Raw genomic sequence first — 22,038 nt, forward strand, 5'->3', positions numbered from 1 at the left:
GGCTCGAAAGAATATTTCTATGCCAATTTATTTCACAAACATTTATATACTTCAAATTCCTTCACCATGACAGTATTTTTCAGTATTTGACTTCAGTGTAGATTCCCATGATAGAAAGCTATGTTTATAAGCAGTTAACATTTCGTTAGTTACCTTTTCCTTACTAGCACAGTTGCTGCTTACTCATTTGCTGATTGCTGCTACTAATACTGATTATTTAATGGCTTTTTGCTACCGAGACTACTGTTCATGGTGGGTGCTGTTAACTCATTGTGTTACTACTGCAGCCGTTATCGCACTATTACTGCTGTCTGTAATGCTACTTGTACCGCTGCAATGCCAAGTACTATTAAAAGTAGTAGGAATATTTTACTACCACTTGCACAGTCACAAGTATTACTGTGCTAGTGCTATTAATTGCAGTCATGGTACCAATAGTTCGTTTTGGGGTACTAGTATCAAAAGGTGTACACATAGGGCTAATAGTGTTATCAATACCATATTGGCAAGAGAGGGATGGTTTGTAGTGGTATTACTATTGGATTAGCTGTACTTCTAAAGAACAGCTGGCGGCAATAGCTGAGCTGGTAGTAGTAGTTGTGGTGCAGGATGGTCATCTAACAGTCTGTGGGGTTGGGCAGCACAGCTTTAAAGTATGTACATTTGTTGGTCGGAAGTAAAAAAAAAAAAAAATGTTGCTACCTTTTGTTGTTGTAATACATCTGCCCATTGCGCATCCTTTTAATGTTGCTTCCAGTTTCATGTTTTACAGGCTGGTCACAAATTGGAGAGCAGCCAAATACTTACAGAAATGTTAAAAAATAAAATATATTGGGAAGAAATTTTGACACTGAAGTCCAGCACAAGTTTGTAATGACTATAAAGAATAGAATGTGTTTTTTTAATAATGTAATTTTTTTTTTTAATCTTGCTGGTTCATTTTCTGAATGACTTAATAGTGAACATTTATAGCTCGTTAATCTAATTGAAAAAGAGCTTATGAGTGCTGCTGTTTGTAGAATGTTGTCTCCGTCTTGTGATACCATGACGGAATGGCACTAGTAGCACCTTCTCAGATAATCTAGGAAGGGCAATATTAGACTGCTGCAAGCCATCCTTTAGAATTCTTTGAGAGACCAATTGAAATACCTTGAATAAATGGGCCCAGTAGCATATGGCTAAATATATTAACTTTTAGCTTTCTGTGTTTACTTCTTTAAAGATAAAATTGTTGATTAAGCAGGATGATGACCTTGAAATTCCTAACTACGATGACATCTTCAGAGACGATGAGGACGAGGATGGAGACGATTCTGGGAACGAAAGTGATGCATCTGAGCCATCTGGGAAACGCCAGCGGTTTGACGAGGTGCGGTTTCTTAAAGTCCTCATGGAAGGAATGTGGGTATCCTGATCAGTACCCTAAAGGCTCAAGCAATACTGTGACACCTAGTCTCCCTGGGCCACTATTATTTCACTGTAAGTGAGTTGTTTAATTTGTCTGAACAGGATTTGTGATTAGCGTTCACCGATATTACAAGGGAATTATATCACTTTGCTCTAACTGATAATTGCTCCTGCACATTAATTTTAGGAACCGTACCCCAAGGCCCCTGACTGGATTCAAATTTTATTTCTAGGAATAGCTTATCACCATTGCCAGGTGGCGCTGCACCATGTCTAGCACTCATATGGTGGGTCCTGTAGGTGACATTAAACGACCATATGAAGCCCAAGAGACAGGTCCTCTTTTTGCACACCATAACAGAATACTTGGTCTAGTGAGTTTTTATTTTTCTTCTTAGGATTTGTCTTTACTGAAGTCTTCAGGCTTCAAGCTTTGCGATGTCACATGCAGTGTCAGTCACTAACGCCAACTTCCGCAAGTTCTCTCCAGTTCTAGTGCCTTCTTGCAAGGACTTTACCTGTGACCCATGTACACAGATTCCTTGATCTCCCATGGGGGTGCATTTTACCAAATGGAATGGAGCAACAATACAAACCTCAAAAGGACTAGTGATCTTCCAACTTGTCTTATGGGAGAAGAAACATCGGTAGTAGAAGGAGCGGTTGGCTTTATATTGAGTTGGTCCCTGTGCCTTTGACCTGTGATTTGCCCCTGCTGCTTCGGCCTCTGAGTCAGATTGCTGCTTTTCAGAAGGCCCCGTTTGCCACTTTTGCAAAGAACCCCTTTCGTTCATGCCCTCCTTTCACCAGTAATCTCATTTTGCCTTCATCTTCAGGTGAGTCATGTACTGTGCGTGTGGCCTAGCTCCCAACTCCCTCGGATTCACCCCTAACAACAAGGGAGGCTTTACTGTCTTGTGAGACCTTGTGTTGATGCCAGCTCGATCAGCTTGAATGCAGCTATTTGTTCATGGGACTGCCAAAATCTTATCTGTTGTCAAAGACAGATTTCATTCTTCAAACGTTTCAGGAATTTTTCACTGAATACCTTAAAGAATAAATGAAAACTCAAATCTATAATGTGCATAAAGTGGAGGTGTTTCCTAGTTTTTCTTCAGCCTTTTTTGCTTTAGTTTCTGATGCTCTAACTTTTTAAGATGTACCTCTTAGCGAGAGGGTGATGAAAGTGAGATGGAGTGACTCCTTCCATCGACCCGCCTGCTTGCTCTCCTGCAACAGATTATTCAATCAAGCTAGAAGGTTCACTTGAGAACTAATTCCCATATTATGAGGCACACGTGACTGCTGAAAGTCCAGATTCTCTGCAGTTATCTGTAAAGCTGTGAAACCTTGGAGAATGAGAAGCTGCAAGCTGATTTGTCCACTGACTGTTGGGCAAGCAGGCTTTGAAACCTCTCCTACACTGTCAGAAAAATAATTAGAGAATTATCAAGATAAATTGCAGGCCTTATCTGTGATTTCATATGTAACCTCCTGCTAGCATAAAGCTGCTTTCTGTTCCACTTTGTTAGTTTATCGAACACTAGCAAGTTTGGTTTATCAGGCACCCTTCACCAGATACAGAAATTGATAGAGTAAAAAAAGGTGGACACTCTTGGTTGTGAAGTTAGTTTTAGCCCTTGTAGCCAATGACACAAATGTCTCTTCTTGCTAGATACTCCAGTACTCCTTGAGAGATGGCCAGACTTGCAATGCTTTGTTTACCTGACCATGCCAGTTATTTCGCTTGTTTGTCTAGGATACTATAGACACCACTGACCTGGTTACCTGCCGATGTATAAACTGGAGCAGTTAGTAAGTAGCACTCATGCCTGCAAGCCCTATCTCCACAGGGCAGGTTTTAAAATATCTGACCGATGGTGATAAACTTTACACAGAATCCATCTCAAAGGGTTGTATCATTTCATTGTCTCCTAGAAATAATGGCATTTTGTGTTTTTTGTTTTTCATAAATCTATTATTGCAATTGTTTATCATTACAATGAAGGAAAAAGAAAACAGTCTTACTGATCACCAGTAATCAGTAAAGGTACATGCAGTTCCCTAAATATTAATTCGTAATTACATAGTTTGATTCCTTCATATTCACTTTTATTTCTTTAAAGTGTGTAGTATTACAAAATTATGTTTTATAAGTCAGTTCTAAGTCGATTATAATCTTGCACCGGTCACGTCGTGATATTATGACAATTTTTCCTAGATTTTCTGATGTTTTTATGGTCAACCTCTCTTGGCATATGTTGGACATTCTCAGAAACAACAGGAGTCTAAACCTGTTTCCACTTTGTGATTCTAAGGAGCTCTAGCACTCATCTAGTTTTAAGCTAGATCATTTTACCTGCTGAACAATCCCTCTTTCAGCAGGTCCCTTTCTACACATGTAAATCCTTGGTCTCCTAGGATATGTAGCAATGCTATTTTAGGATACATGTCATTTGGGTGTCCCGGAACTCTTAAAAGCGTCGTAACATCCCAGAAAAGGTGAATAATCCTGCATGACCATATTGTGTGGATATGGTCTTCCTCCTTGGTCTGAAGTCCATGACACTTCTGGTTCGGACTTCGCTGCATTCGCCATAGTCCTTGTGGTTTAGGTAAATCCTGTGCAGATATTTATTTTTGTTTTTTGAAACTATTTTATTACATTTTTTGGTCATATTCATTACAATGTATTTTTATACAGTGGTACAGTGTTGTTTTAACAGTACGCATACTTCCTTATATTCGAATAACGGAGAACAACTAATGTATCAATCAAACAATTCTTCCAATACATTGCTGTGCATGGATTCACTCCACGTTATCCTGTGCAAATATTTAAATTGTATTAGGCGATCACAGCTTTTGTAGGTGCCAACAATCCATATGTTTATTACTCCTTATCAAGGGGCCTAAGTCCGCCTCCCATACTGTCTGCAGTATTATGATAAAGGTCTTGTAGCGAGAGAACTCGTAGTGAAGGAGTGCACAAGTCTAAATTCTTCACATGTCTCCTGAAAGAAGTTTACCAATTTTAGTAGTGGGAATATTACATTGGGTCGAAATGCCAAGGAGGTCCTAATCCTTGAATCCTTTCAGGGTAGTGACTTTGGGAGAAGAGTTTCGTACCCTCCTTGGTTGTGGGAGGTATATTGAGGGAGTTGCCACCAAATTTGCAATGCAAATGGGGGGAGAGGACACACACCTGTCCCATTGCTCCTAGTTCTGTTTTTCTATGCTAAGTCCACTGCAGAGCGAAGAGTCTAGTTTTTATTGCCGGTTATGCTCAGTCTAGAGTGTGTTTATTTATGAAAAATAATGGGGTAACCCTGTGTCCCTTAGAACCTGGGTATATGTATTATATGGATACAATGGTTCTGTTGGGGAAATACAATTGCTTTGGGATGTTCACAATATAAATACATTACATGTAACATGTATCCATGATTTAGTAAAAGAAAAGAACACCACCCAAGCGAAAATTTCAATCGATATTTTTAAAGAGGTAATAAATAAGTTAGGCTACAATAATACAATTGAAAGAAATGTGAGGAAGGAATGACATGTAGAAGTAAATACAAACTATATACTTAATACACTTCATATAACAAAGAAATAGTTGGGAGGGTGCAATTTTTTGGCTAAGTCCATATGATTGATCACATACGCCTCCTGTTCATATGTGAATAGATTTTTGAACTGAGACGTTGCGTAGACTCTTAGTGTGCGTCGACATTTCGACCCTATGTAAGGCGCAAAATGTAACAAGCGTCACGGCGGGTCTTCTTCGGGACGGAGGGGTATGTGTAGCCTACGGGGTAAAAAGAACTTATATAAGGGTGTGTGCTAAATGAGAACAAGTAATTAAACAAATGTTCAATTAGGTAATGTTGCTTACCCTGCGCAAAAGTCATTAATCACTGCGCGTGTGTTATGCTTCCAACTCCAAAAAAGGGTCGATATATATTTGATCTGTGGGATAATATCAAAGGTGTATTAGCTATTTACAAGGAAGCGAAAGAATTAGCAATCCATATGTCCAGAACCGGTCAAACTATAGGCATTAAACAAGAAACGAACATTCAAGCTATTATTATCCCACAGGTCAAATATATATCGACCCTTTTTTGGAGTTAGAAGCATAACACACGCGCAGTGATTAATGACTTTTGCGCAGGGTAAGCAACATTACCTAATTGAACATTTGTTTAATTACTTGTTCTCATTTAGCACACACCCTTATATAAGTTCCTTTTACCCCGTAGGCTACACATACCCCTCCGTCCCGAAGAAGACCCGCCGTGACGCTTATTAAACTTTGCGCCTTACATAGGGTCGAAACGTCGACGCACACTAAGTCTACGCAACGTCTCAGTTCAAAAATCTATTCACATATGAACAGGAGGCGTATGTGATCACTCATATGGACTTAGCCAAAAAATTGCACCCTCCCAACTATTTCTTTATTTGTTATATTAAGTGTATTAAGTATATTGTTTGTATTTACTTCTACATGTCACTCCTTCCTCACATTTCTTTCAATTGTATTATTGTAGCCTAACTTATTTATTACCTCTTTAAAAATATCGATTGAAACTTTCGCTTGGGTGGTGTTCTTTTCCTAAATCATGGATACATGTTACATGTAATGTATTTATATTGTGAACATCCCAAAGCAATTGTATTTCCCCGACAGAACCATTGTATCCATATAATACAGTCTAGAGTGTGAACCAAATTTGTTGAGGCGGCGTGCTATATGTGGTCCTAATGACATGGGATTACTTGAGTACATTCGGTCGTCAGCATATAAGGGTATTATTTGTCTTCTACAGCCTGTACCCAACGATATCTTGTGTTTTGTCTTGTCAATTTTCACACTAATGGTTCGATGGCCAGGCCAAACAGAAGTGGTGATAATGGGCATACCTGCCAAGTTCCCTGTCAGTTCATTATGCAGGAGATGAGTGTAAGAAAGTAAGTTTGGGCCTAATCCCATATGAGCCCGGAGAGAGTGTAAAAGATGCCATGAAAGATTTCCTAATGCCTTATCAAAATCTCTTTCTAGAAGGGCTAATGGTGGTCTTAGTCTACCGGAACTAGGGCATTGAATGCTTTGTAGATGTTATTGTGGCAATCGGTTAGGCATAGAGCGGTTCTCTTCCTGGTAAACTTGATCCTTCACTTCCATAAATGGGTGATTTGCTAGAGCCTTAACTAGAATTTTAGATTATGTATTAATGAGAGAGGTTGGTCTTTTTGAGGTTCATCTACCTGCTGGGCAGTCTGGTTTCAGAACTAATGTGTACCTCGCCTAGGTCCTATGGTAGATTGACTGTCTGTCTTGCATTTGTGCATAACTCACGTAAGGGTTCAGTCAGAGTTTGCTAAACCATTGAAGAGTTTGGTTTGAAACTCATTAAGGCCTGGTATTTTACCTAACGATTGTTGTGCAATGGCCTCTAATTTCTGAGAGTGTAAGTGTTCTGTCTCATAGGGATTTGTCCCCCCATAGATAGCATCTTTTGTTTTCTTGATCTATGAATAAGGCAGCTCCAGTTGGACATGTGAGAGCGTTGGAGACAGTTTTGCAGTCATGTCAGACCAGACTTTGAAATTCTGGGAACTTTTTGATGCTTGGATGGGAAATCACATCCGATGATTATACCACAATTGTCTCTAAAGACCTCCCCCTTGTCCCGTTAGGGATAAGGAGATAGCAGGGGAGCCTTGCTCCTGGGGTTGAGACACAGGATGGTTTCAGAAAAGGGCTACAATGTACAGTTCCTGTATACCTTTGTAGTTTGAGCAACTATTTTCTGGTAAATGAATACAAAGGAAAAATGTGGTCTTTAGCTTTATTGTGGGTCTGTCCTGTCAACTGTTGTAAGGGTAGCCACTTAAGCTTTTGACTTGGTTCTTAATCGGTATTACTTTGACTAGGGTAGCACAAGAGTTGCGGTCTCTTTGAGGTCCTCTTTTCATTACCATATTTTCCAGGGACAAGGTGAATTTTCAGGAAAATAAATTCTATCTGGCTTACTTGTGATGCGATTTGTCCCTCACCTGATCTTTCAACGAATGAGTAGACTGAATATATTACACTGCAGGAGGGCAGTTAGCCATCATAAAAGCAGATCTGCAGAATTCAGTGATTGATAACTTGTTCTTGGTCTCTGAGATTCCAACTCTTAGCAGAGCACAAAGAAAGCAAATAATCTTGGTGTAACAAATACTGTTACAAGTGGGCTGGTAGAGACCCCTCCGCCCTGAGCGTTTCAGTGCGTACGCCATGAGAGGTAAGGCAGCAACCTTAGGGGTGTTCTCGCCATTTGTCATGTTGCACTTCTCACAGTTGCCTTTCATTCCATATTTCTTTCTTGTTGGAAAGTTTGACAGAGTTTGTCCCTGTCAGCTGTAGTGCGAGCACACTGTTTGTTTGTTCCTGCTTTTTTTTCCTTTTGGTGTGTGTGATATGTTTTAACTTGTGCACTGTTCTCTCTGGCTTTAAAAAAAAAAAAAAAAAGACCTACCTTTTCTTTGCCACCATTCTCCTCGGTCCACTGCAGCCCGTGCTGATTGTTGTGGAGGGAGTTCCTGGCGATATTTTTCCTTTGTTTCCCCACTTCCGGTTCATGTGCGGGGGCTATTTTGGAAGGGTCCGACTAGTCTTTAGTTAGGCACACCTATAAAAAGCGACCTATGGCGCCGTCGCGCATGGAAAGCTGACACGGAGTTTGTCCCTGTCAGCTGTAGTGCGAGCACGCTGTTTTTGTTCCTGCTTTTTTTTCTTTTGGTGTGTGTGATATGTTTTAACTTGTGCACTGTTCTCTCTAGCTTTAAAAAAAAAAAAAAAAAGACCTACCTTTTCTTTGCCACCATTCTCCTTGGTCCACCGCAGCCCGTGCTGATTGTTGTGGAGGGAGTTCCTGGCGATATTTTTCCTTTGTTTCCCCACTTTCGGTTCATTTGCGGGGGCCATTTTGGAAGGGGCTGACTAGTCTTTAGTTGGGCACACCTATAAAAAGAGACCTATGGTGCCGTCGCACAGCGGATGCGCGCAGCGGGTTCGCTGGCGGCGCACCAAAGGCAAGCCCGTCTGCGCCCGTCCGTGCCAGTTCGACGGCAGATGCCAGACATGCTGCCGGTTTCGATAGAGATAGGGTTATCTATACTCGGGAGGAGCTGTGGAACCTTAGGAAGTCGGAGAGTGACTGCTGTCTGGCTGGCAGGCTTGTTCCTGAAGGCCCTTTTAGCTGCCTGCAATGCAGATTTCAAGCTATAGTACCTCCACTATCTTACTTCCCCTCCCCAGATCAAAAAATACATGCTAGCATATTCAGTCTTAACTGTCGCTCTCTAGCTAAACATCATGCGGATGTTCTGGATTTGTTAGAGGAGTCCTCTCCTGATGTCCTTTTTTTTTGATCGAAACATGGCTCTCGGATGACATGACCGCTGAACCTGGCCTTGCACTCCCTTTGGGGTACAATTTTCTTTTGGTTAATAGAACTACTAGAGGTGGGGGTATAGCGATGATTTTTAAATCAGGCTATGCATGCTCTCTTACCAAACAGAGGATCATTGGCTGCGAGAGTGCCCTTTTTAAGGTCACCTTGAGCCACACCTACACCTTGTCTGGGCTCTTGATATACAGGCCGCCAGGACCATCCCTTGGCTTCAGGGAAGCCTTGGTGGACATGGTCAGTACTCTAGCAGTCTACACCGCCAACTTTACTATCCTGGGGGATTTGATCCTTCACTTGGATAAAGTAGAGGGTACTGATATGGGGAATTTTGTGGCCGATCTAGCAGCCTGACGATTGTTACAGCTGGTAGAAGATTCTAACGAAGCCTATAAAGCATTCTCGAAGTGGATAGAGCACCCTTTAGATAGTTTAATCCCTATGAAGCGCTCAGCCATCCGCAAAACTAAATCACGACCTTGGTTTAAGACTGAATTGGCTGATATGCGCAAGGGTTGCAAGAGACTGGAACGGATATGGAGAAGAGACTTTTGCTCTACGGCCAAAGTCATCTATCGGGCAGCAATTAAGAACTACCATAAGGCCATTTATCGGGCACGCACTGTTTTTATTTCCAATCAAATACGTGAGAGCGCTAATGCTTCCAAGAGTACTTTTTCTATTCTGGCCAGTCTGCAATCTAAACAAACTATAGCTGGGTCTACCATTAAGTCCAACAAGCAGTGTGAGGATCTTGCCCTTTTTTGTGTGGAAAAGGTGGACTCCGTTTATCAGTCGTTTCCGTCCATCAATAGCATCACGCTGGAGCCACGTGGCTGTCAACATGCCAACACTCCACACCTTTCCGCCTGTCACGGCTGATCAAGTCTCTGCTCTCTGCTATAAGATCAAGTCAGGTTCTTCTGCCGACCCACTTAAACCTGACCAGTTTAAGAAGGTACTGTCGACAATTCTACCGCCCCTGAATCAGTTGATTAATTGTTCTCTTAGAACAGCTGTAGTGCCCCGGGCCTGGAAACAGTCTAATGTGATTCCTTTACTGAAGAAACCTTCCCTTGACCCAGATAGACCAGAGAACTATCGCCCCATTTCTCTGCTTCCATGGGCAGCCAAAATCACAGAGGCCTATGTGAATTCCATTCTATCAGAGTATCTGACTGCTAATAATCTTTTGGATTCTTCCCGAATGGTTTCAGGCCGGGCCATAGTACGGAGTCAGCACTTTTAGCAGTTACAGAACATCTTTGGTCAGCTGCTGATGAGGGTCGAACGTCGGCGCTGATTTTGTTAGATCTGAGCGCCGCATTTGACAGTGTCGCATGACCTAATGCTGAGACGCCTTGCGGAGGCTAGAATTTTGGGTTCTGCTTTGGACTGGCTGGGCTCATTTCTCCATGAGGTCATTTACGGTTATTGCCCCCCCGTTCGCCTCTGGCATACATCCTTTTAAACAAGGGGTGCCCCAGGGCTCCTCCCTTAGCCCCCAATTGTTCAACATATATGTTCAGCCTTTAGCGGCAGTTGCCAGCAGTAGAGGTCTAACCATGGTCTCCTACGCTGACGATACTCAGTTGGTCGTGGCACTCTCTAATAACACCGAGCAGGACGCCCTTAAGTTTCAGGGCGACCTTACAGCAGTGGCCGAGTGGATGAACAGTAACTGCCTCCAACTGAACTCCAATAAATCTGAGGTATTATTAGTGGGTAGGGACCATGGACGGTGGAGTTGTCTCTGGTGGCCATCTAGCCTTGGCAAGCCCCCTTCCCCTAAACAGGTAGTAAAAAACCTCGGGGTATGGCTTGATTCTTCTTTGAATTATCAAGTGCAAACGAAAAAAACGGCTGGGACATGTTTTGGACTCCTTCGGGGGCTTAGACCACTGCTGGGCCTTTTCGACGCCTCTACGCGTCAGGTCATCATTCAGGCGACAGTCTTATTTAGACTTTACTAAGACTGCTCCTTTTATTTAGGGTCCATCAAGGCGGAGGTCCAGAGGCTGCAAAGGGCACAGAATGAAGCCGCCAAGACACTTCTAGGTCTCCGCAAATTCTGCTCTATGTCTAATGCTATTTGCCGTCTGCACTGGCTACCTGTTGTCAGACGCATTGAATTCAAAACCTTGTGCATCGCCTTCAAGGTTTTGAAATTGGCCTCGCCTCCCATTCTGGCTGATCTCATGCTGCCTTATGTCCCTTTGCGACACCTTCGCTCACAGGGTCAGCACTTGGTGGTGGTTCCACGACCCCGTAGAGTTCGGTCTGGCGGCAGTTCCTTTCGCTACAGAGCCACCACCCTTTGGAACTCGCTCCTGTGAGAAGTTGGCCTGATGTATGATGTCACTAGTTCTAGTGTACACCTTATATCAGCCCAAACAACCCTTATGGTGATTGGTTGTAAAGTCAACCTTATAGACCAGCTATCCTAGTGGTAGCATGGACAAGAGCAGTCTTAGGCTAAACTCTGAATGGCATGTGAAGCCAGCTGTTATACCATATGTAATCCCTTGAATACCAAATGAAAGGACACCACAACAGATATATATATATATATATATATATATATATATATATATATATATATATATATATATATATAAAATAAAGTGTATTTATTCTAGTCAAACCCTCAGCACTCTTTGAGATTCGAGGTAAGTACAACACAGTCTTATTCAAGCATACATTAAGTCACACAGGTAAGTAATACAGTTAGGCCCTAGGGGCCACGCAAACCATATACTAAAGAAGTGGTATAAGGACCACTGTCACGGAAATAGGATAGGCCTAGGCAATCGCTGGGGCTACACTATACTACCCAAGGTTAGGAAGTGGGAGGCCCACTGGATTCAGGTGCAGAGTGGAAACACTCACGCGTAATGCGTATAATCGATAGAAATAGTACAGTTTAGAATCAATAAGATTTAGGACACTTCTGGAGTAGCTAGGAAGTCGAGACTTGAGAACTAGACCCTAGGATAGTCAATACCCTGATGAGCACCGGAGTACCCAAGTTACCTAGCCCACGGGCTGCGGGTGCATAGGTGTGAACTTGCGTCGGGTTTCGTCGTCGACTCCTATGGATGCCTGAAGGAAAGATGCTGACAGGCAGTCAGTGAAGAGTGTCCGGTGGATCCCAAGGCCGGGATCAAGAAGGAAGGATACCTGCAAGCAGAAGAGACAGAGTCTGGGTCACTAGCCAGTGACCACGTGGAACCAGGAAGGAACCAGGCGATGTCAGGAGATTGCAGGTGAAGAGGTGAAGCTTGTCGCAGCAGCCACGGGTACCAAGAGACGTCGAGGACGACCAGGATCAGGAGGCGAGCTGTTCCACGAAGGCTCGTGCTGTCGGCGGCGTCTAAGTCGAATTAGGACTCACCAAACCTTGGCAAGCGGAACCCACGAAGAATGGAGGACTTGCTTCTGGTGCAGACCAGGAAGGTCTGGGGTGCTTCTCGTTTACAGAGGAGCAGGAGCCAGTCTAGAGGAGCCAAACCAGCAGTGGAAAATTGAAGGTGTCGTCGCAAAGGTTGCTAGCCAACGGGCAAGCAACCGGACAGACGTGGCAAGCAGGAAAATGCAGAAGGGCCCCACGCAGGACTCGTGGAGTGTGGGGGGCTGATCTTCGGTGCATATGGTTCTTGGGGTTGGGGCTTCTCAATCCCCGGTGCACAACCTCGAGGGTGCCTCAGAAGCTGCGCTGGAAGATACTCTCCACTTTTCCCAGGTAGCCGGTCCCACGTCTCTCGTCGCCTCCACGGATCTCAGCTCAGCTCGGCTGTGGATGTGGATCAGGGTCGGAGAAGTCTGGAAGTCAAGGCTCTGGTCAGGCTCTGCAGTCGGTCCCTCGTAGAACTTTCAGCAAAGCAAAGGGTAAGTCTCTTGATGGTGCCTGTTCGCACAGGGTGGCCACTCCTTGGCCACAAGGGAGATTCTTCAGTCTTGTTCTTTCGTCGAATGTCGAAGGTCCAGAGTTTCTGTTCAAGTTGCAGGTTCAGGATAATCTAATTTAGCAGTGCCCAACTAGCTACTAATATACTGGGCTAGTGGGCTGGGCTACCTACAAGGTCCCTCCTATGGGTGGGACCAGCAAAGGGAGTGGCTACACCCCCTTTCCTATGTCCAGTTTCGCGCCAGAGCTGGGGCTGGAGTGCCCCAGCACCGGTTTGAACTGGACTATGCATGGAGCACCTTGTGTGCCCCAGGCATGTCTCATTCCTTTCAGCCCTCCCTGCCCCAATACACTAAAGTCTGTCTGGGGAGATGCTAGCACCTCCCCAAGCAGGAAACCTATTGTCCAGGCCTCCCTGGCTGGGAGGGCTCCCAGCTGCAGGAGGTCAGACTCGTGTCTGTGGCACCAGCATCCATTTTGTGATGCTGAGGCTTTGGTGAGAGTTAAACAGCAAAGTAGGATTTTAACATGTCTCTCCCTCTAGAAGGGAGGAATAATATCCTCATCACAAGAAATGGCATGGGGGTATTATTCCACAGTGTTAGACACCTTACACGACATGTTTTGATAAAGCCAAACCATAGTTACCATAACCGTTTAAGATTATAAGGCACTTTAAGAGTATATGGTAGGCTATATCATAGAACAGCTATAAGGACATGGTTCCGAAAGCTGCAGACAGGCTCAGCTCATGCTAGAGCACCATCTCACATGTTACCAAGCACTCTGCCTCCAGGATTGTTAAGGCCAGCCATAGGAGTGACTGATAGGTACACATGTGTCTATATATAAGGGTAGATATAGGCATACTATATCTAAGCAAGGGGTGATTACACGACCTTGCCCCAGCTGAGTGATCAGCCAGTTGTGTCTGATTGGAAGGCCAGACCAGGGGTGGCATAATACATGCTGTAGCCCCTGGGAGGCCTAGGGTACACCTCTGCCCTGGGTACCTAGGGTACACTGTACAGGGTCCAATAAGGTGATCCTTACCAATTGGGTATGTACCTAGGGTTCATGGAGTCCATTTTAAAGAGAGAGCAGACAGCCTGAGGCCCTGAATGGCAGGATCTCAGGCTAACTAAGTCGAAAAACCAGCTAGACACCAGGCAAAAAGTTGGGGGTAACCATAGTCAGATATCCACCTTCCTACAGCTCCCTGTGCAGATCCGTGGCCTTGACAACTACTTGGCTTTCAGAAAGGCCATTAAGACCTATCTTTTCCCTGCCCCTTAGTTTTCTGGCGGGCTCTCTGCTGTGTCTGTCTTTTCATGCATTAGCGCCGGGACGCCCCCTTGCTGGGGCAGCTGCCGCGCTTTACAAGCTAAGATAACATTGTGTTTGGCTCTACCCTGTACAGGCAGAAGCAACTTCTATGGGCTCTCAATATCACTTCATGACCCTGTTGCTCTCGTCATCTTGCAGCGCTGTAGCTGTACTATTTTAGTATATTTTGGCACATGGGATTAAGTTAAAATAAAATAAGTAATCTGCATATGAGTTGTGATAGATAACAGACATAACATTACAAACGGTAATCCGCTTGCTCTCTGGTATTACAAAATCGATGTTAGAGAAATGTCAGAATGGACGAATGAGCAGGGATCTGCATCTAATCGCGCTAAAAATGTAATTCCAGAATTTGTAGAAGTATTAGACTGTCTTCCATTGAAGAATGGCAATTAAGTTATGATGGCCCTTTCCATATTATCGGCGGGCTTATCTTGCTAGCAGAGGGTCTTGGAATATTAAGTATTCATCCAAGGAAGTTTATTAGGTCTCGCCTGAGACAGCGCTTTAGCGCTGCTCTGGTGAGACTTATAGTAAGCACTTTTGGAAGTGCAAACGAGTGCTTTCAGGCCGCCAACTACTGTGCATGTGTGCCGGGCGCGCGCACCATTTGGCAGCCTGAAAGCACTCGTTGTCTTTCACTTTCGCGGCCGCTCGGCCGCTTTGATGTTTTATCGTGATCGCGATGCTTATCTTTAGATGTTTGTCCTTGTGTTCCAGCAGCAAAGCCTGTTTCTGGGGCTGTCCTCGTTACCATTGTGACGCACTCTCACCCACCCATTTAAACCAAGCTGTAGCTTCCTGATAGGCCCTGGGGGCGGGGCCATCCGCCAAAGAATGTAAATTGTTTTTTTTGTTTTGTTTGATTAGTCTCTATTTCTGTTCATCTACTTTATTTTGTAAAATAATCTGTATTACTTGGGACAGTTGTGAAATGTGTCTGTGCAAAATTATTTGCCTAGTTTTTACTAGGATTGAGGCACAGTTAGGAAAGGTCACCCACTGTCTGCATTCAAGCTGTGGTGTCTGAATTCCACACGTGCTTATCATGTACAATGCATGGTTTCGCCCTTCACTCCTCGTTTTGAGATGGCTCCATCATATGTAATTTTAACGTGCCTTTTGCATTGAGCTACAGGCGACCGAGACCACGTTGTCCCTCTGAGCGGCCTCCTAGTGATAGTGGATGCTTTTTCAATATTATATACAAGCCACAGTTACTGCTAATTTATCTTATGCAACTAACAACGATTGACAAAGCCAATAGTCCTAACTTGTTGTAGGTATCATGTTACTTGCTGTATCATTATGCCTGGATGCAATGACAAAAGAGACAGCAAAATACAAGTCGTATAGACCCCGCGCAACACCGCCCCCCACCCCCACCCATTTTTTTTTATCCCACTTAAAGCCCTGGGTAGGATACTCAACAACAGGGCCAAACTGGAACCCCAAAGTAGGCCTGGCAATTATGTCGGACCAGCTGGAGGGTCATGGGGGAGGTTAACTGTGAAGCACTTTTGCTACAGGAAACGCCCGATGCCCGGGCAAGCCAGCCCGGCCCTGCTCAACAACCCCGTTCTCTCCCGCATTTACCTGTGATCAGGCGCGCATCACCCATTGAACTCAAAGGGCTTCAGCCCCCCCCCCCCCCCCCCACGTCGTGTGTGGCAGCCCGGTATGAGACCGCTTCCTGGGCAGACACAAAGCCGCGCCTGAGCACTTCACAGGTCTTTAAAAAGACCATTTGCATGTTAATGAGGCCTCGCTGTTGGTTCACCCCTTCTAAGAACCCCCGCAGCTCCACTCTGCCTAGATTCAGCCCCCCACCCCCGAAATCAGCGCCACTCTGCCTACTGTTTAAAGATTCAGACCATCCCCCCCCCCCCCCCCCCCCTGAACATTAACTATCAAGTGATTTCGCTGGTCGCTTTTTCACAAGCTCTGAACTTTGGCAGTGATGTTTCCCCTCGATAGAGAAGTTTCAGTTTCTGTATTTGGATTCCATGCCCATTCCTTCTTTGTCCTCTCTGCTGAAACTGCTGTCTGAAGTGTCAAATTTTATTAATACTAAACACAAATCGCACTACCGTGCCAGGGCCAGACTTGGCGTTGATAATGATTGTTTGAAAAGGGAACTTTGAAAGGATACGAACTTGACCAATTCTGGTTTCAAGATATAAGAGAACACTGTAGAGGCATGCGTCTACCGACTGTTATATATAATTTGGGATATATTTCTTAATCTGTCGAGTTCAGCCACTGCATGATTATATTGTTGTCTCTTTTTGAAACTCAGGAGCAGTAACATTGTCGTGGTGTCACTAGAGCTTCAAGTGGATGCTTTTTCAATATTATATACAAGCCACAGTTACTGCTAATTTATCTTATGCAACTAACAACGATTGACAAAGCCAATAGTCCTAACTTGCTGTAGGTATCATGTTACTTGCTGTATCATTATGCCTGGATGCAATGACAAAAGAGACAGCAAAATACAAGTCGTATAGACCCCGCGCAACACCGCCCCCCACCCCCACCCATTTTTTTTTATCCCACTTAAAGCCCTGGGTAGGATACTCAACAACAGGGCCGAACTGGAACCCCAAAGTAGGCCTGGCAATTATGTCGGACCAGCTGGAGGGTCATTGGGGAGGTTAACTGTGAAGCACGCTCTGTCTTTTATGTAAATACTCGGAAAGCATGTTCAGCTGAAAGGTAGACCCCAAATTAACAAGCATTTGCAATGCAATAGGTCTCGCAATTACGCAAGTTTGAGCTATTGGCACTGTAAATGACAATGCCTCTTATTTATGTTTTTGTTTGTAAAACATAAATAAAACGCATTGTCAATTACAATGCCAATAGCTCAAACTCCCGTAAATGCGAGACCTATTGCATTGCAAATGCTTGTTTTTAGACTGCAACTTTGACAATTGTAGACCACACAGAATGGGGGTGGTGTTTTTAAACTGGATTCATGTCTTTATACTCTTTGCAAAAAACATTACATTAAAAACGAGGGAACCACTTGTGATATGATTTTAGGTGCTTCTACGTGGGGTCGTACTCCAGTCATAGCAGGGGGCGAATGACTTACTTGGTGATAGGTAATAGATTGTGATAGGATGGAGTGGGTTACAGTAAGTGCCTTCATGCAGTTTGTGCAAGGTTCTCTATCCTTGTGGGTTTGGGTACAGTGGTAAAGCTTTTCTAATTATTAAAGCCCCCTTTTTGTTCAGACCATCTAAGAGTGTAACTGATCATCAAAAAACGCTGGTAATTAATATAATGGTACATGAGCTTAATATGAAAACTGGCAGCATACTAGGCGACAATCTTTGAGAAAGCGCAAACTTGTTAGAGGTGGTGTGTCGTAAAAACGCTCCTCGAGAGGTTTGCAAACCAGCCTTGTATTATATTAGCTTTTTCAATCATATTTCGGGAAAATAAATTCAACCCTGTGATCTATGATGTAAGGTAAGAATAGAAGAGTGTGAATTCCCTACATATTCATCTGAAGCGGCTGTGCCTTTCTCCAAATGTCACATTTTATTAATCTATACCGTGAACTAGAAATAAGCTATCAAAGTGTAATAAAACCTTGTCATACTGCAAATTCACATAAAGGAAACCTAGCTTATCAGTTAGACATCATGACATATATGTAAAGCCTTGGGCAATAATAAATCTTAAGAACAAATGTGTCTCGATGTGGGCTCCGAGGTAGAAATAAGGCAGAGCACACAATACACAAAGGCCATCTTATAAGGAGCACATCTGTACACAATTCAAATCCCTAGAGAGAAACAAATTACATAGAGCACCTTTTTACTGCAGTCACAATGTCTTTTCACATAACTAGGTCCTACTGACCTGTAGGATGGTATAATTTAAGTACAGGAAAGGAGCAAACACTGAGAGGTAATGCCACCCTTCTTTGCTTAGACTCCAGAAGATAGGCTGAGCTCCCCATCTGTAGGTTTAATTTAAATTCAGTTTCAGCCATTGCTGTTTCTTTGCATAACATTGGAAAAGCAATTAAGATCGAGACATGCTGTTCTGCTCTTTTAGCAAGTTGTAAGTGTTTTCTCTTGTTAGCATATTTGGGTGGACCATGTTTCAAGTCACGTTTGTGAAAAATGGAAACTGAATGTCTGATTATTACTTTTACTCTTGTATCTATCAACAGGGAGCATTAGAGAGGAGGATAGAGAAACGACGAGCTCGGAGAGCATGGGAATCACGCAGGTATGGTGCCTAGTTTATGGTTCTGTGCTTTTCCTCTTGCTAATTGTATGTTAGTAAAATAAAAAATGGAGTTTAGACCATGTTCTCCCATACTGTTAAAGTATCGCCTTGAAATGTAACCTGGGGTAAGTATACAAAACAAGATGAAACAATTTGCAGCCTTCATCGAGACAATCAGAATTTCTTTCTCGCCTTCCTTTATAAAAAATACAAATTGCCTTCTTGTTGTTCTCGTATCTGATAGACATCTAGCCGCAGATTCCTTAACTTAGAATATCCCCCCAGGCATCAGACTGGATCCGGAAAATCCTTTTTCCCCAGCAGTACCTCTGCACGCCGGGAGGTGGCATCGCCTGGCTCCGTCCTGACATCATCCACGCAATTGGCGTCAATAGAGCCATATAAGACCCTCCCGGCGTGCAGATGTCAGTTTTCTTCTTTTCCGCGTCCTAACGTGGATCCAGGAGAAATGTTACCTCTGGCCTGATTTTGTTATCGTCAGGCCTTCTCGACGCCTTTTTGCGTCAGGAACCGTGTGTTTTTCGATGCCTGCGGGCTTCAAATCGTGCCGGTCCTGCTTGCGGCAGATGTCAGCGACGGACCACCAGGAAATATGTATGTGGTGCTTGGGCGAGCACCACGACTCTGTGGAGTGCGACACCTGTCGACCGCTGCGGCGTATGAAGTTGCTGTCTGCCCGGATGTCCCGAACGGACCCCTCGCGGCGCCAGTCTCCTTCTCCAGCAGAGGAGTCCAAGCGGTGCCAGTCTTCCCATGTGGATGTTCCTGTTGGGGGCAGGTCCCGGGGTCGTGACTGTCATTCGCCTACCTCAGGAAAGCACCGGAGAAAGTCGCGGAAGTCATCTGCTTCGCGTCGCCATGACGTCGGGGCCCGCTGCTCCCAGTCTTTGCCGGATGCGGGCCCCCAGAAGTCGGACCCCGCATATCCCCCATTTCAGAGTGCTGGGGCCACTCGAGCCCAGTTGGAAGACTACTGCAGGGCCCTGCAGTCCATCTTTGCTTTGGCCCCCACCTCCATGGCGTGCCTTCGGGCCCCAGAGAGGGGGTAGGGGCTCAGGTCGGGACTCTGACGGCGGGTTTACCCTCGGCGCCAACTGAGTGCCCTGACTCAGATTCCGGAGTCTCCGTGACGTCCGGACACGGCCTGTAGGGGCATTCCACGATGTTGAGCCCTTTCATAGCGCCATTGCACAGCCTTCTGGGACTCCCTGCTGAATCTCTGGAGGTGGCTGCGGCGCGGAGCACGACTCAGTCTGTGCCAGCTCTCCCCGCAGGTTTCCGCCTCGTGTGACGTTGGTTTGACACCAGTCCGACACCAGGCAGACAAGGCCTCTTAGGCGGTCGTCGATGCCGGCGTGACGCTGTTCGACGCCGGTGCCATCCCCGGCCCCTCCTTTATTTTTGGAGGACGTGGCCCCAGTAGATTCCCCACCCCCTGAATCATTTCCTTGCTCTCCGGAGCGGGCACCCATGGGGCATTGGCTGGCTCATCCTTTTGCTGAGCCCCTGACTCCACCGACTCCGTTGGGCGGGTTATGGCCAGGTCGGTTGTACTGCGTCGCCATGTGTGGTTGCGCAATGGTGTTTTCCCGGAGTATGTTCAGGAGCGGCTTAGGGAACTACCATTTGATGGGGGTCAATCTTTTTGATGGCCATGCTGATTCTGCGGTCTGCCGCCTCCTGTCTGTGTTTCCATGTGTTAGCAAAAGGGATCTCTAGTTGGCAAGGGCTTGCACCTTTGTCCAAATATGGACCCTTCTGTAGGAGAGTAGGGTCTGCAATCCTATGATCACCCAGATTTTTTGCTTCTGCTTCATTGGTTTACGACTTTCCCCGGCTGTGGGCCTGCCAATCAGACCCACAGCCTAGCTGTTCTCTCTCGAAATTAACACACATGTACATTAGGTGCATCCACTAATTGGAACTGGGCCGCCTTATCAGTCCCTGTATCAGCATACCACAGGTATCCAGGGCATCGGTGTACCCAGGGCCTACCAGGGGCTGCAGCATCTATTATGCCACCCCTGGATGGCCGCCCAAATCTGACACAACTGGCTGCACGACAGCTGGGGCAAGGTGGTGTAATCACCCGTTGCTGTAGGTGTAGTATTCCTATACCTAAGCCTAAAATGGACACATGGATTCCTGTCAGTCACTCCTATGGCAGGCCTTATCAATCCTAAAGGCAGAGTGCTGGGAATCATGTGAGATGGTGCTCTGGCGCGAGCTGAGCCCGTCGACGGCTTGCGGAACCAAATCCTAATAGCCGTTCCATGGTGACGCGGGCCAGCTACCTTAAAGTGCATTATAATCCTCGCGGTTATTTGCTAACTTTGGCATCGCATCACCCAAACATGTCGAGTAAGGTGTCATACGAATTGGAATACGAACCCCTCGCCAGTTCTGGCGACGGGGTTAGCATTCCACCCTTCTAGAGGGACACGACATGGAAGTAACCTTGAACCCCGGTTAAAGTTGACTCAAGCCTCAGCATCACAAAATGGATGCTGCCACCAGACACAAGTCTGACCTCCTGCTGCTGGGAGACCTTCCAGCGAGGGGAGCTTGGACAAAGGGTTTCCTGTCGAGGGCGGTGCTAGCACCATCCCAGACAGGGTTTGTGTATCCCAGGTAGGCAGGGCTGAAAGGAAGGTGATTGCAAGTGGCACCCCGGTGCTCACTGTGCATAGCCCGGCTCAAACCAGTTTCGGGGGCACACCAGCCCCTGAGCTGGGGCGAAGCCGGACAAAGGATAGGGGTGTAACCACCCCCCTCCTGGTCCCACCCATAGGTAGGACCTAGTCATGGGCCATCCCCTTTTTCCTAGAATAAAGGTGGGAGCGGGTCCCCTTCCCAAATTGGATAATTCTGAATCTTGAACTACTTTCAACGAAAGGAACTCTTGACTATTTCTGAAGACTCTCCCTTGTGGCTAAGGAGTAGCCACCCTGCACCAGCAGGCACCACCTAAGCGCTTGCGGTTTGCTGTACGTCTCTCCCACGGATCAAGACTGCCCAGCTCGACGAGACCCGGGTTCCCTACCATCTCTGACCTCTACCTACATCGTCAGCCCAGCTGAGATTCGTAGGTGTGACGAGACCTGCGGGACCGGCCATCTTCAGAACCTGCACGACGCTTATCTAGCACGCCCACCGAGGGACCCTCGAGTGAGTGCACCTAGGGTTTGAGAAGCCCTAAACCTGAGCGGTTCCAGCACCGAAGTCTGCCTCCCCAGCATCCACGAGATCTGCGTGGGGGCCCCTCTGCTCCTTGCTGCTCACCGCGTTGTCCGACCACTCGCCGCCCGGCTTGTGGCCCTCTTCACGACGCACCACGACAGACTTTCATCACTGGTCTGGTTGCTCCAGACTGGCTCTTGCTCCCCTTCAACAGAGGAGTACCTCGGACCCTCCTGGTCCACTCCAGACGCCATCTTGACTCCACCGCGTGGGCTTGCCACTGCCGAGATCCGCTGCCCCATTCCTGGGCCCAGCATCATCGACAGCAGACACCTTCGTGGGACAGCTCGCCCTCCATCCTGGTCGCCGCCGCGCCTCCTGGTCCGAGGAACAGCCGAGTCCGACGTCATCCACTCACCTGGTCGAGGTGACTTCAGCCGGTACCTTCCTGGTACC

General features: G+C 45.8%; 1 protein-coding gene across 2 annotated transcripts in view; it reads left to right on the forward strand.

Moving 5' to 3' along the window:
* The window catches only part of CDC45 (cell division cycle 45), a 433,910-nt gene that overhangs the window by 103,908 nt on the left and 307,964 nt on the right, over window positions 1-22,038 (forward strand). For both annotated transcript variants that reach the window (XM_085633419.1, XM_085633420.1), the window contains 2 exons: window positions 1,223-1,369; window positions 18,323-18,381. In XM_085633419.1, the coding sequence (XP_085489545.1) occupies window positions 1,223-1,369; window positions 18,323-18,381 (206 nt within the window). The remainder of the gene's footprint in view (window positions 1-1,222; window positions 1,370-18,322; window positions 18,382-22,038) is intronic.

Source organism: Triturus cristatus, chromosome 11 (assembly GCF_964204655.1).
Source record: "Triturus cristatus chromosome 11, aTriCri1.1, whole genome shotgun sequence".
In the NCBI taxonomy this organism is placed as follows: Eukaryota; Metazoa; Chordata; class Amphibia; order Caudata; family Salamandridae; genus Triturus; species Triturus cristatus.